The following is a 15,740-nucleotide window of genomic DNA, read 5'->3' on the forward strand; positions in this document are numbered from 1 at the left end:
TCACCTCCAGAGAGCTAGGATTCTAGAAGTGGCTTCATCTTAGCCCCATCGGTGACTCATTGCCTGCTGAGCTCATCAGAGTTCCTGGGATGATGCTAACGTGTCACCTGGGGTGTGGCTAAGGACCTGGAACCCTGGATGTTCTGCCCCACCCAACTCTTCTCCTATGTCTCACCTGCTAGTCACTGGTGTCCAGCCCGTGGGTTTATTCCTGGCTCTTACCTGCCACCGAGCGTCCTCGACACCTGCAGTGTCTCTAGGCTGACCCATCTGGCCTCTCCCCTTGACACCACTGGTCCTGAGGGACATGACAGAAGGAGTGAGCCCTTTAGAGCTTCACAAATGCCTAGCTTTAGCCTGGTTATTTCTTCCTCTGGCTGGGGCTGTGTTGTGCATCAAGATCCCAACAGTCCTGCAGCAGCTGCTGTGGCCACTCCACCCCACTCCTGGCACCATTTGCCTTTGCAGGCTGCTCACCAAGGGCACCGTGGAGTAGTGTCCCGAATGCTTATGGCCTTGAGAACATCCTCAAGCCAGCTGTGAGGAGTCCTTAAGGAGTGACTTACTGCTGCCCACATAGATGGCACTGTCAGGTTTCCATAACATCAGGGTAGAAGGTGCTGCCTATTGGTTGCTCACCCATCTCACCCCCTGTACCCGACAAGGTCTTCAAGTTTTTGGTTTCTTTAATTTTTTTTTTCAATTTGTTTTTAATGTACAGAGATGAGCATAATCTGTTTGGCTGGGTCGATAGATGGTCTGGAATAATTTATTCAAGGTCACTTAGCCCAACTTAATGAAGCCTGTGTCCCCTGCATGCCCGTGTTCAACCCATGTCTCTAGATCAGACTATGGCCATTCAGAGCAGATGAAGCAAGAGTGAGAAGCCTGGCTGAACTTCCCCGGCTGACTCCGGTAGAGCTGTCGGAGAACTGTCTTGCCTTCGGATGGCCAACAAGAAGAGGGGTCTCCCCGTCTCTTCCTCACTCTGCCTGCTGTTTCTTTTCATTGATCTGCCAGTCAGATGTTACTTGAACTCAGTCCGGTGGCTGAGTGGCTGCTTGCAGGGTAGTCTAACCTTGGGCTAAGACTCCAGCGCCCAGGGTTTTACAACAGTGCTCAGAGCGCCTAGCAAACCATGTGCCTTCTCCTACCCGGTGTTAGGTGAATGTTAGCCCTTGTCACAGCCTTGGCATCGCGTCTGAACGCTGTCTCTGAAAGCAGGTATCCTGGTTATACAACAGTCATCCCTCAGCGCCAAAGGGGCATGGGGAGGGGGGGATCAGTCAGTACCAAGGCCAGGTCACTGAAGACAAGGAATTGGTCTCTGAAGCTGGTTTGCGCAGGCACTGAAGATAGGTCCTGCTTGCCTCTAACTCCCTTCCTCTCTGTCTCAATGATAGTGGTTCTCAACCTTCCTAATGCTGCACCCCTTTTACTGTGGGGACCCCCAAACCCCTGCCCCCAGTCATAGAATTATTTCATTGCTACTGCCTAATTGTAATTTTGCTACTATTGTGAGTCCTAATGTAAACATCAGATTGCAGGATATCTGATATATGACCCCCTGTGAAAGGGTTTGTTTGACTCCCAAGGGGGGTGTGACCCACAGGTCAGTCAGAGTTTGATGTCTCCCTTAGTTACTTTCTGTGTGTTTGAGACGGGATTTTTCACTGTGGCTGGAGCTCGGTGACTCAGCTAAGACTAGCTCACCATCGAGCCGGAAGGACCCTCCTGGCTTTACCTCCCCAGCGCTGCATACTGCCACCCTTAGCTTTTCTACGTGGGTGCTAGGGATTCAAACTCAGGTCTTCATGCTTGCCCGGCAAGCATTTTCCTGGCTGAGCCACCTCATAGCAGACCCATGGTCTCTGGCACCCAGATGAGTATTGGGTTGTAGACAAGTGCCACCATGGCCAGCCATGTTTGCAGAGTTTACGTGAGGGGTGGCGGGGGACCATGTTTGCCACATATATTAATGATAGTTATTTCTGGATGATAGGATTTTTGAGGTTTTTTTTTCTTCTTCCCTCTCCTCTTTGTGCTTTTCAGTATGGTTTCAATTTTCTTTAATGTGAGTGCATAACATCTTTATAGAAATAAGTAATTCTTTCAAACATAATAGCTTGCAGCTGGCTACCAAAATGGCTCCACGTTGAGAGCTGCCACTGTGCACAAGTAGAGTGTGCAGTGAGATACCCTGAGGATGGACTGTCCTGGCAATTCTCACTGCAATGGAATTAATAATGATAATAATAATAATAATAATAATAATAATAACAACAACAACAACAACAACCTTCTGACAAGGACATGGTTCTCTAGTGCACATTGAAATCCGTGAGACCAGCGCTCAGGGGAGGTTCAGTCACCAGCAGCCAGAAAGGCACCAGTGACAGATTCAAAGTGGCCTGTTTGGATCCGGGTGCATTTTGTCATTAAAGTAATGGAGTTAGGGATAGCACTCCTGGCCACCCTCTTCATCAGCACAGCCAATTTAATTGTCTCGGGGGCGCTCGGCCTCAGCATAACTTGCCAGGACTTCTGTCCTCAGAATGTGCAAGTTTGCACCTACCTGGTCCGGTTCTCTCCCACCCCCTGTGCTGTAGGCAGTGTCAGCCTCAGAGGATCAAGGAGGGCTGTGGAGAATAGAGGGTCTCAGCATAGAGCCATGAGGTCAAGAGAGACGGGGTTGGGGGTGGGGGATGGGGCAGGCAGGCCAATGAAAGAAATAGAGTAAAAACAGGAGAACTAGATGAGGGGCAAGAATTTAAAAGCACCACAGGGCCCTGGCACTCGTCTGTTTTCCCAGCACTTGGGAGGTGGAGGAACACGGGACCACACAGCGAGTTCCACAGCATCCCGGGTTGCCTGACACCCTACCTCAGCGAAACAGAAAACACCTTACAAGTTTTGTGGGTGCGATGCTGGCTGCAGTGGGGAGTCAGCCGCAAGCAGGTAGCACTGGGAAAGCAGAGAGTGCGTGATAAATGATACTAGGTATGCCGTTTCCGTACTGTGTCAAAGCTTCATTCACATTGGCTCTGCTCCCTGGTGTGACTTCATAGAAGAAATGAACTATGTGGACCCAAGGTTGACACAGGTCCCACTGAGACTGGGACGAATTTCTCTGCCCAGAGATGTGGGACCTACGGCTCTAAAGGTGAAATGACTTCTTAACGGAGTCATTCTCATCCTGGTGCCACTCCTATCTGTTCGGGTTGGGATATGCCCTCTAAATACTTCCTTTTGAGCCCAGGTCATGAGTTCATTGTCTAATTCTTAATTCAGAAATGGCCCAGGAAGACCCCAGTGGCCTTCAGATTGAGCCTGGGTTATCGGCGAGGGCCCCTCCCTTTCTCTTTCCCTCTCTTCTCCTTCGGTCTTTGGCTCAGAGGTTGTGGCCTGTCACCCCCGCTGGCTGCTGGTATGGGGTGCCGTGACTCTAAGATTAGGCTGTCCCGGATGGACGAGCAAGGAGTTTAGCAGTAAGTGATGAAACTCATTCTGTTGAGAATCCCAGCAAGCCAGGCGGCACAGGGCCAGGCAGGCAGCCACAGAGACAGAGACAGGAGGGGAGCGCTTGGCTTGGACCGCCGCCCTCCATGGCCTCTGTTTCCATGATGTCAGAGAGGCGGAACTAAGGGTGCCTCAAATCCAGGAGGCCACAGCCCTGCCTTCCATTCGGGTTTGGAGGCAGCACTGAGCCGAGGTGAGCATGCCTCTGTTTTCCTCCGGCCATCCTGGACTCCGGTCTCTACCAAGCAGCTGAATTCTGGCCTTCATCCTGATCATCCAGCTCTTGGTCTGAATGCCACTTGCCAAGAGACCTCATAGGATCTGCCTAGGCAGAAACTCAGCTCACAGAAAGCCTTCCGTGGGCCAGGAACGCCCCTATTCTTACCGTGCTTGGCGACTTGGGGACTGAGCTTGGCAGAGGACTCCATGTAAAAAAGCAGTTTCCTAATTCCTTTTTATGTGTCACTGGGAACAGGGTGGGAAACCGCCGTTCCGGCGTTCGGAGCCTGCCCGTCTGCAGACGCACCCTTGACCTTGGATGGAGTCTATTTCTTTCTCCGTGTGTCCATTTCCTTTTGGGGAGAGCTCAGATCAGGTTGACAACTTCCCAGGGCCTTTTCACCCCAGCCAGAGAAGTTCTTTGGTCCTCTTGAGTGGTTTGCTAAATTGATGATAATATTCCCATATCTCCCTCCCCATCCCCTCTCTCCACCCAGAAAAAGATTTACAAATACAAGAAAGTCCTGAGTAACCCGAGCCGCTGGGAGGTTGTCTTGAAGGAGATACGGACACTGGTGGACATGGCTCTCACGTCCCCGCTGCAGGATGACTCCATCAACCAGGCACCACTGGAAATCGTCTCAAAACTGCTCTCGGAGGTAAGATCGCGCCCGACCTGGGCTGAGCTCCCCCACCCTCCCACCCCTTTAGGTTGTCTGTTTTACCTCCTTCTTGTACTCAGCCCCTTCGGAGTGAGCAGGAGAGATCTACCTGTGGTGTGCCGTCCTGTAGTGGTTACTAAGGAAGCCGGTGTTTCTCACCAAACCATTGAGGGCATTGAGAGTGGGGCTTGCCGGTTCTAGCTGCCTCCAACTTGTCTGGAGGTACAGGGGTTCTGTCACCTCTGCTAAGCCCTAGATCAAACCCAGGCTCTGACGGCAGCCACTGCAGCTCCCAGGGTCAAGTGTCAACTGCGGTGGGTCTCATCCTTCCTGACCATTCGACCCTTTAATATGGTCCCTCAGGTTATAGTGACCCCCCCCCCGCCATTAAATTATTTTCGTTGCTATTTCTTTTTTTTTTTTAAAGAGATTTATTTATTTACTTTATGTATGTGAGTACACTGTTGCTCTCTTAACACACACCAGAAAGGGGCATCAAATCCCACTACAGATGGCTGTGAACCACCATGTGGTTGCTGGGAATAGGACCTCTGGAAGAGCAGTCAGTGCTCTTAACCACTGAGCCATCTCTCCAGCCCTCGTTGCTATTTCTTAACTGCAGTTTTGCCACTGTTCTGAATCGTGATGTAAATATCTGTTTTCCAGAGGTCTTAGGTGACCCCCATGGAAGGGTTGTTTGGTGACCCCCCCTCGCCCCCTGCAGGGGTCAAGACCCACAGGTTGAGAACCACCGCCCTAGATGAAACTTTCCATTCTGCTCTGTCCATCTGGGACAGAGTCTCGTTCCTGTTTTGTTCAGTCCTCGTCAGCTTTCTGTCCCACTCCCCCTTAGCTGTCTTAGGCGTTGTTTGCCTTGCTCCAGGTTTAAAAACCAGACTTCGTATGCGTGATGCAGGTGGCGTCAGGAAACTGTCACACGTATATGAAATTGCCAAACAATAGAACAAGGCAAAAAAGGTTTAAAAAAAAAAAACGCATTGGAACTTCAGCACAATGGCCATTTCCAGGTTCTCTTTGAAGACGGAAAAGTCTGCCTATGTCGGGCAGCTACTGTTACTTAGCATCCTGTCCTGGGAAAGGCCGACACCATCCACTTGGCCAGGCAGCCCTGTGCCAGAGGGTGTACCAGCTGCTAAGCAGGGTCGTGGGCGGGAGAGTAACCCCAATCCCCAATCCCCTTCCCTCCCGTAGCCCATGTTTCATCAGGGGTTTTAGCAGAAACAGAGCGGAATCAAGAATCAGCCCCAAGTGAGTTGGCAGGGGATGGGGAGGAGAGATAGTCCCAAACCTCATTGTCACCCCCTGGGATCCGTGCACTGTCCTCAGCACAGTTTCTTATACCCTAAATAGCCACGCTGCTCTTGTGTGTATGCCTGGCTGGCCCGCTGGGGATGCTGGGATGGCTGGCTCCCTATTTGAAATAGTGACAACCACCACCCAACCATGTTGCCATCCCCCTCTCTGAAGAGTTTCGTCCCCTGTGTCCCAGTGCACTCCTGTGCGAGCTCCTGCAAGCTCCCATCATCCCTTCTCAGATCCTCTTTGAGGTGGAATGCTGGGGGTCCTAACTCCTGGAAGAGCTGGGTGTCGGTGGCAGGGGCTGACACAAGCAGGGCGGATGGATGCATAGCTTCCCTCTGCAGAGGGTGGTGTGCTGGTGTAAATCGTAGTCAAGGTTCAGACTCTCAGGGCCTCCTGCCCAGTGCCCGGCCCTGACTTCAGGCTTTTCGCCCAGGGTGAGGGAAGGGAGCTCAGCTTTGAGAAGCCAGGCAGATAGACTTCCAATCGTGTGTTTTACTGTCGGTCGGACTTCAGGAAGTGTTTGACTCAGGGATGCAAAAGACAAGTCCATCCTGGCCTAGAACTTTTACTCCAGGGCCGCCTGACTCTTGTATTTGGATGTGACATTACCCAGCCCTTCAGTTCCAGCGCAAAGGGCTGTCTCCCGGAAGGTCGAACATATCCAATATTGACCTGTGGTAGGTAGGCCCTCTTACCCATCCCAGAGATGGTTCTGCCCGTGTAGAGTGGGCCCTCCCACCTCAATTAACCCAAATTCAGAAAATCTCTTACAGAGAGAAGTCCAGGTTTGTGTTTCCATGGTGATTGTAGAACCTACCAAGTTGCTAGTGAAGATTAGCTATCATAAGGAGTTGGTAGCTTTGTTAAGACACCGAGCTACATAGCCGGCCACATACAGGGACCGCCCCCAGGTTCGCCTGTCGTTAGCTGGGCTCACATTCTGTGACGCTAGATTAGGGAGACAGATGACTGAGGTAGGGCACGCCTGTAGTCCCAGCACTTGAGAGGTGGAGAGGCCAAAGATCAAGAATTCAGAATTAGGGCTGGAGAGTTGGCTCAGTGGTTAAGAGCACTGACTGTTCTTCCAGAGGTCCTGAGTTCAAATCCCAGCAACCACATGGTGGCTCACAACCATCTGGAATGAGATCCGATGCCCTCTTCTGAAGACAGCTATGGTGTACTTATATATAATAAATAGATCTTTAAAAAAAAAAAAAGAATTCAGAATTACTGTGAGTGACGTAGCGAGTTGCAAGCCAGTCTGGGGTACCTGAAACCGTGTCTGAAAAAGAAAAATTAAAAGAGAGATGATGGCTCAGGATGCCTCTGTGGTTAAGAGCACTTGCTGCTCTTGCAGGGAACCCAGGTTCAGTTCCCAGCCCCTAAGCAGCGGCTCACGACCATACGGGTACAAAGCGTGCACCTACACGGACATGCATACAGAACACTAATACATAAAATAAATACACCTTTTAAAAACACCAAACCAGCAAAATCCTATGTAGGGGAGAAGTTTCCCTGTCCAGCAAACAGGCTGTTCACAACAGGGACTTGTATGGGTCCCCACACAGCCCAGCATAGGGAACTGCCCCAGGGTTGCATGCTATGGCTCCGTGCAGAAATGAAAGCTTTGGACCTAGGCCAGGCAGAGGTTCAGATCCCCACTCCAACTGTTTCCCTGTGCATCGGGTTAGTGGCTGTGCTGCCATCAGCTCCGAGTAACTCAGTCAGGCAGCAGGTAGTCCAAAAAAACTACCCCACAAAAAAACAAAACAAACAAACAAACAAAAAAACCTGTGTCATCGTGAGGCAGGGGCTGATGACACAGCATAGAGGAATAAAGGATTTTGTTGCCAAACCTGATAACCCAACTTAAATGCCCAGAATCTACAGGGCAGAAAGAGAAAACCAAATCCTATGAATTTTCCTCTGCCCGCCACCTGATTGTGCCTGGACATGGGTGCATTCACATACTAGATGGATGGATGGGTGGACAGATGGATGGGTGCGTGGGTGGGTGGGTGGGTGGGTGGGTGGATGGATGGGTGGATGGATGGATGGGCGGATGTAGCAGAGAAAGTTTTCAAAGTTAAAAAAAAAAACGAAATAGAATCCATATACCAAGAGGAAAACAAATTCGTTGAAGCTCTAAAAGCTCATTGCCACCGTAAGGGAAGAGCAGAGCCGGCTTTCATCTGCCGTGACTCAAAGTGACTAGCGTTTTTAAGAGTCCTCTAGAAATAGGCCCCACAGAAGGAAAAAGGTATTACAGTCAAAGAAGCACACTCTGTTTGTACTTTACCCTTAAGATGGTGGGCGGCCCCTGCTTGGTGCTTAGAGCCTTTGTCTCCGTTTCCTGTACCAGGACGGCTGTCTGGTACAAAGGCAGATGTCCAGCATGGTACCAGTCCAGCATAGCACCTTTACTTTGGCCTCAGCAAGTGCAGAACTGCTAAATGCGCCTACTCCCCATTAGCCTGTTGTGATGGTAGGGGCAAGGGTCCTTGCATCGTGCCAACTCTGATTGAGTCAGGAGTTGCTCTGAGCTTCAAATGTGGCTGTTACAAAATGCAAGTAGGCTCCGGTGACAGCCTGGATCCATCAGAAGAGACATAGTAGACTGGCGTAAAAGAGAACAGCGAGTGCTTTGAAATTTCCCATGATTCTTCACACACTCACAGGAAGGCAATAATACAGTCAGTTTAACAGATTCCAGATCCAGGAGGAGGGGAAAAAAAAAAAACCCAAACAAGTTTATTAACCTAGTTTTGTTTTAGAGGTCTACTGCTCAGATGTTCATTTAGCTGGAACATCTGAGGGGCGTCGTGGTACACCGGTGTACCTTGGGAGCCTACTCTGAAGAACCACTGAAATAACATTGATCTAAAATAAAAGGTTCACCCGGCACCGAGTGTGAACTCACAAAAGGTCTGATCTCTTCCGTTTTATGAGCCTGCACTCTGGTTCTAAGGAGTGTTGTTAAAACTAAGTCAGAATCCTCAGACCACAGTCCCATGAGATGCTGTTATCAGAACCCCCATTTGCCAAAGTAGTGACTGAGTCTTAACAAGGCATGAGTCACCCCAAGCCTCAGAGCTGTGAGACGTGGATGGGGAGCTCAGTTTTCCTTTTACCCTCTGTTCTGGATTTCTCTCTGTTGTGAGGGGAAAAAAAAAACACCCTGACCAAAAGTAACTTAGGAAATGGAAGAGTTTATTTCCACTTACAAGTCACAGTCAGTCATTGAGGGAAGTCACGGCAGGAACTTGAAGCAGACACCATGAGGGAAAGCTGTTTGCTAGCTCACTCAGGCTCATGCTCAGCTTGCTTTCTTTTCTTTTTTTTTTTTTTTTTTTTTTTTTGGTTCTTTTTTTTCGGAGCTGGGGACGGAACCCAGGGCCTTGCACTTCCTAGGCAAGTGCTCTACCGCTGAGCTAAATCCCCAACCCCCTTGCTTGCTTTCTTATTATACAGCTCAAGACCAACTACATAGGGCATGGTGCCGCCCATAGTGGGCTGTGCCCTCCTGCATCAGTCAACAATCGAATCTTGATAGCCCCTTCCAGACACGCCCACAGACCAGTCTGGGCTGTGTTAAGTTGATGGTTAACAATAACTAGGATGGGCTAGAGAGATGACTCAGTGGTTAAGAGCACTGACTGCTCTTCCAGAGGTCCTGAGTTCAAGTCCCAGCAACGACATGGCAGCTCACAACCATCTATAATGAGATCTGATGCCCTCTTCTGGTGTGTCTGAAGACAACTACAGTGTACTTACATATAATAAATCTTTAAAAAAAAAAAACAAAAAACCAATAACTAGGATGTAGCTACTTTCCTGCCCCGTCCCAGAGTTGCCCTGGTATGTTGAGTGAAGAGAGTGATCGCTGTATGTGGTTGGGGGTGAGGGTTGGAAGCACCGGAAACAGTCTGCAGTGCTGGGGATACTCAGGATCAAGTGCCCATTTTTGTTGATCGTGTTTTCCTTCTTTCTCCACCCAATTCTTTAGAACACAAACCTGACCACTCAGGAGCACGAGAACATCATTGTGGTAAGTTGCCTGACACCCCCTAGCCTACTTCCCCAAGCCTCAGCCTGGTACCCAGTCTGAGATTCTTCCCAGAGGACAGTGTATGCCATAGCCGCAGGCCTTGAGTCACTTGACTCCCCCCACACCTCCCCCCAACCCCACTGCAGATCCCAGCTACCTAGCGGTGGCTGTGATGGTTGTGGGCTGTGATTGCCCTCTCATTTCCAAGTCTCCACCTTGACTTAAGTCAAGGCCATCACTGGGCAGGTAAACCTACTCTTGCCCTAGATATGTCCCGTAATTAATCCACTACATAAAACCAGGATTATACCACTCTGGTACATACGGTAGGCTAGTCTTTCTCAGAATTCAGCAGTGTTCTAAGCACCTTGGGTGTAAAATACTTCCCTGGGCAGCTTTAAGCTCTGAGACACTTACTGGAAAAGAGAGAAATGGGATTGCACCAGTTGTGGGTCTTTCTTCTCCCTGGGGTTGTCGGCCACTGGCCCACAAGGATGAAGGGTACGGTTCATGAACGGAGTTTCAGACGGCGGTAATAACGACCCAGAGGGGCCAGCTTTGGGGAGACGGATCAACTTTATTCAGGTAGATCAAAGGTTATTAGAGAGTTTGGGGGAAAGGGGTTAGGAATATCCAGGGTGGGCAAAGGTCACTGGCTAAAAGCTAAGGTACGGAGATGCCTTATTAGCATGGGAGGCCACTTCAGGAATCCCGGGTGTGAGCTGAACGGGTTCATATTGGGAGAAAGGAAGTTGAGCCTGTAATCTAACTAAGGCTGCATGACATTCTGCAGGCAGAGGTGTGTGTGTGTGTGTGGGGGGGGGTGTTCTGAGCTCCCCAGACAAGGTCAGAGAAGGAGAATCCCTGCTGGTAAAGGGAGTCCGCCATTTTTTGTGGAGCCCAGACGGCTATCCAGACAATGGTAGACTTCGACTTTAACTAGAAGGGCAGCAACTGATGACACGAATTGTAGATCCAGCTCATACCTGAGTCCACAAACGGTGGACACCGCCCTGCTTGTAAGAGTTCGTCCGTAGTAGGAAGACAGAGGCAGTCACTGCAAAACAGAGATACACAGTGTGCAGCGACAGAACCTGGGAGACGGGGCCAGAGAGCTTCCCAGGGCGGGTGACATCTAAGCTGGGCTTTGACGCATCCATAGGAGTTTGCCAGATGAGGGAAGGCATCCGGGGAAGAGCAAACCATTTATTCAAAGGCACAGAGGCTAAGGCGACTCGGTGTGGGCTGCTGAAGCTTCAGCGGTGCTGGAGCCTGAAGCACACGGAGGGTGCGGGAAAGCTGAGAAATAGAACCGGAAATGGAGATGTGAGGAGGGGCTGTGGCTTTGGGAGTGACAGGCCAGTTCCAGTGCCCCTGGGGCTCATCCAGCTGAGATAGGCCCCTGTGTTTGCACCAGGAGGTGAGCTGCTGGTGTTTCACAGCTCAGTGGGGTGGGTAGAGCCTCCTTCAGTCTGGCACCTACTCCAGCTGCCTTGACTGCTCTTGACTGGATGGGGTCAGCCAGCCTGGGTGTCCCTGAGCACTTTCCAGGACCTTCTCCCGGTTATCCTGTCAGTGCGTTAGCTTGTGTAAGCAAGCCTTCACTGCCCGTGGTGGTGAGTTCACCAAACCCCGGCCGTGTCCCACCAGAGGTCAGCCCTGATAATTGATTGAGGACTTGCTTAGTCCATTCCAGGGCCCCCGGCAGATCAGTCAAGGGCAGGGGTGGTTCTGGGTGGTGGGAGAGCACAGGGGAGAGGCAGCTGGTCTCTTCTGCCCAGGGCGAGGGTGGGGCTAAGAGGAAATGACAGCGGGGCGCTTCCGGGACCTGGTTGCGTGAAGGGTGGGGGCGCGTCACCTGAGATAAGATGGTTAAAGAATGGACCAGTGTGCCCAAGGCAGCGGTGAGACCCTCTGGGTCAGTGCCAGTCTGAAAATGTTGTGTCCCCAGGTCCTGCTGGACACCATGGTCTAGAGGTGTCCAGAAGAAGTTCTGGCATTCTCACAAGCCTTGGGGAGAAGTTTGTTCTGAGGATCCTGCTAAAGTGGCTACATTAAGACCCATCCTTACCCCTTCCCTTACCCCCTCCCCGTCCTGGTCTCCCCCTCTCCCCATGCGTCCTCTCACTGTCATAACCACCATCATTAAGAGATCACTTCCTAACCACATCTGCTGAGCCTCCCCCTCCGGCCTGGAGTGTGTCCTCCTAGTTAACCTATTGACAGTCAGTCTCCTGTAGCAGTGCTGGGCCCTTCTCTGTGTACCCACTTTTCTATCAGAACTTGAGTGAGCTTTTCTCATTCCACCAGCCAGATCCCCCAAGCCATAGAAACCGTCAGTGGGTACCATTTGGGTATCAGCAGAGGCACATGGGCTGACACACACACACAGGACAGGCCCGTTTCCCATGATGGTAGAGAGAGCAGACTTAATGCTAGCACAGGGGACTCAAGCTCACAGAATCTAGACCCAGCTATGACAATTACTAGAAGAAATTTAATTATTATTTTCTGTGTGGGGGTGTTTTTCCTGCACGCATGTCTGCATACTGTGTGCCGGGAGTGCCATTTGAAGTCAGAGGAGCCCATTGGCTCCTCTAGAACTGTGAAGAGGGATAGTTAAGCGGCCATGTTGATGTTGGGAACTGCACCGAGCCCTCTGCAAGAGCACCCAGCGCTCTTACTGGCGCAGCCATTTCTTCAGCCCACCTGAAGAAATTTTAGCGTTATTGAGAACAGTTGTCCCTGGTCTGGGGCGATGGTTCAGCAGCTAAGAGTACCTGTTACTCTTGGGGAGCACTCATGGCGATTAGCCACCGTCCCTGACTCCAGGCATTCACACGGTGCACCTTCATACACATACAAGACAATGTTGGGTATCTGGGACACCTAGCTGGCAAGTGCAAGGTCCTGGGTTCAATTCCCAGTACTGCCCCCCGCCCCAAAAAAATCCCTTTCAGGACCTGTGGGTGATTTGAGGACCCCTGAGGGTGTCAGACACTACTAAGTCTCTGGAAAACAGGATGTATTGATTCAGCCTCTGTGCATCTGAGTGTAGGTATCCGGTGCAGTGTGAGCAGGTGCTAGCCGTCCCGTGGTAGAGCCTCGGGAACATTAGCAGAAGTCTCTGCTTTCTGTCCAGAGACCGGTTTTTGTTGTTGTTGTTTTTTTCTTCCAAATAATATTGAGCCAGGGTTTTTGAATACATAGGCGAGGAGTCCATGAAGAGAGCTCTGACTTAGCTTTGACGTTGCTGATATCTCTTTGTGGTGGTGGTTGTTGATGATGAGGTTCTGAGCCGAGCCTGCGTCACAGGTACTTAGGGGACTGAGGCCAGAGGATCACAACTTCAGAGCCTGCCGGGGCTACAGAATGAGTTCCGTCCAACCCCAGCCAACTTAATGAGACCTTTTCTGGAAATAACAAGGGGGCTGCAAGATCGCTTCAGCGGGAGATTCCCCCTGCCTACAGTCCCCCTAGTGAGGGGCTGGGGATGTGGCTTGGCGGCAGAGCATTTCCTCCCGCTAGCATGGGTGACACCTGGATTGTCTAGACTTAGAATTGAAAAAGGGAGGGAAGGTGATCTTGCCTTTGCCCATCGCCATCCTCAGAGATAATTCATCTCCAGCAATAGCTTCTGCCATGTTTCTTGTTCTTCATGGGAACAGGGTAACAAGGACGTGTTCTACATCTGTCACTCCGCCTGTCAGTGTAACCCGGAGAACCTTCCAGGGCTTTCTGTGAATTTCTTGCTCAAATGCCTCTTCTTCCTCATAGCGACAGTTGCAGAGGGTGGATTCTCCTTTTGAAGGTACCTTGGTCATTGTCAGAGTGTTACATCCTTCCTCTCTGGCCTTTACTCCCAAGAGGACTTGGGGACAGAAATATCTTTTTTTTTTTAATTTATTTATTATGTACACTGTAACTGTCTTCAGACACATCAGCACAGGGCATCGGATCTCATTATAGGTGTTTGTGAGCCACCATGTGGTTGCTGGATTTGAACTCAGGACCTCTGGAAGAGCAGTCAGTGCTTTTAGCCACTGAGCCATCTCTCCAGCCCAGGACAGAAATATCTTGACCCCTTAAGGCCAGTTCACCCTCTCACAAGACCTGCTTTATAAAGATGTCTTCTGACATCATGATACAACTTGGTTATCTGCAGAGTTCATGCTCAGGAGCCGTGCCCTGGGTTACCAAGATAATTACCAAACCCCTCAGTGCTTTGAAGTTTACTTATTGTGTGTGTGCACGGCATGTGTGTGGGGGGGTGGTCATGGGATCAAGGAGCATGTGTGTCGTGGTGTATGTGTGGAGAGCAACAGACAACCCTATGGAAGCAATTCAGTTGTCCCTTCCGTGTGGTTCCTGGGACCAAGCTCAGGTCACCAAGCTTGCACAGCAATCCCTTAACTCTCCAGGCACCTCACCAGATCTGGTCGTGCTTTTGTAAGTTCGTGGTTTTATGAACTGCATTCATGGCAATCCAAAGGCTGCAGGTTGGACATGCCTGTTATTTTTCTTTAACTGTTGTTCTTTCCGGTCCGGTGGCTTCAGTGCTCCAGGCTCTGTAAAATGCCAGTTTGGTTCTTTTCTCATGGGCTGTGAGAAAATCATATCCCGTGAGCCATCATATCTAACATGACAAGCAAAGGGCACGGCTTCTGGAAAGATTCCACGAAAATTATTATCCGTTTATATCAATGCATTTTTTGAATACAGTCATCACTTTATGACCCAGCAGAGGCCTGGAGGTTTCCCTGACCCACCGTCTATCTGTCCCTGTGGGCCTAAGGGTCAGTGAAGGGATGACATGAATGGAGCACTTGACAGCTGCTGTCAATGCTAAGCCTGCTCCCCTACACAACGCTGTAATTCACATCCATTAGGAAGGAGACCTGGGAGGAACTAGAGGGACCCAACCCAAGGGGACCACACCCTGCCCTTAACTGGTACCCGAGAAGAGCTAGGGAAGGGGCCTCCCGTCCTGTTGCCGCCACTGTGGCCTGAAACCTTCCTTTGTTTAACCCAGGCGTTGGCTGGGTTGCCTGGCTGTGCTGGGTCTCCTGGCTCTGGAGTAGAGAACTGGGCATGGTGTGCTTCCAGGAGCGGGAGGAAAGGGTGTCCCGGCTGCTCAGGTCACTCAGAGGCTTACCCACTGTCTTTTGTACTGTCCCTCGCTCTCCTTCAGCGTAGTCATTGTCCCCAGTAATGCATAGAATGAACAGTAACCCAAACACGAGGTCACGAACGTGGCTCCGAGGCCAGGTTCTGCCGCTGGCTTTGCTGCATACCGTGGGCTGGTGCTTTCCCCACCCCTCCAAACTCAGACTTCCGTTCTCAGCGGATCAGTTGTCTCCCTGCCCGTGGACAAGTCACACAGTCCTAGCCATGTGGGCTGCTAGAGGACCACCGTTGAGATGTTGTCATTTCATCAGGTGGGATGGTGCGAGCTGGGAACCTGCCTTGCACTGGGCTGGGAACCCCTGACCTGGGTTACTTGGGACTGCCCAGCGATAGAAATGGAACCAGAATGAGAAGGTGATATCTTTTTTAACCATCTTCCAAAAACCATTAGCTTTGTTCCAGTTGAAATTGAAGGTGTCGCCTGTGGCCACTCTGTTGAAATGACTTCATCTCAGAAGACCGCCCACTTGAGTTACCTGGTCACCCGCAATCTCCATGTTTTGGACTCTTCCCCATGATCCTCTCTGGGACTTGGCATTAAACCCAGGGCCTCACACACACTTTGTAAACACCCCATCACTTTGCTGTATGACAGCACTTTTCTCTTGTAACGTGTTATTTGAAAATAAGGTCTCAGTATACTGCCCTGGAACTCACTCTGTAATGCAGGCCGACCCTCCAATTCCATTTCCCTTGTCTTGGCTTCCTGAGCTGCTGGATGACTCCTGGACTTGGCTTAATCTCCTTTATACAGTTTTTTCCGTGATACCCCCCCCTAA

The 15,740-nt window shown here is 50.7% G+C and overlaps 1 protein-coding gene across 1 annotated transcript in view; it reads left to right on the top strand.

The window, feature by feature from the left end:
- Cmip (c-Maf inducing protein) overlaps positions 1-15,740 on the top strand; it is a 205,635-nt gene that overhangs the window by 150,633 nt on the left and 39,262 nt on the right. Inside the window, exons 4-5 of the mRNA XM_032887960.1 lie at positions 4,236-4,397; positions 9,733-9,774. Coding sequence (XP_032743851.1) covers positions 4,236-4,397; positions 9,733-9,774 — 204 coding nt within the window. The remainder of the gene's footprint in view (positions 1-4,235; positions 4,398-9,732; positions 9,775-15,740) is intronic.

Source organism: Rattus rattus, chromosome 17 (assembly GCF_011064425.1).
Source record: "Rattus rattus isolate New Zealand chromosome 17, Rrattus_CSIRO_v1, whole genome shotgun sequence".
Taxonomy (NCBI): domain Eukaryota; kingdom Metazoa; phylum Chordata; class Mammalia; order Rodentia; family Muridae; genus Rattus; species Rattus rattus.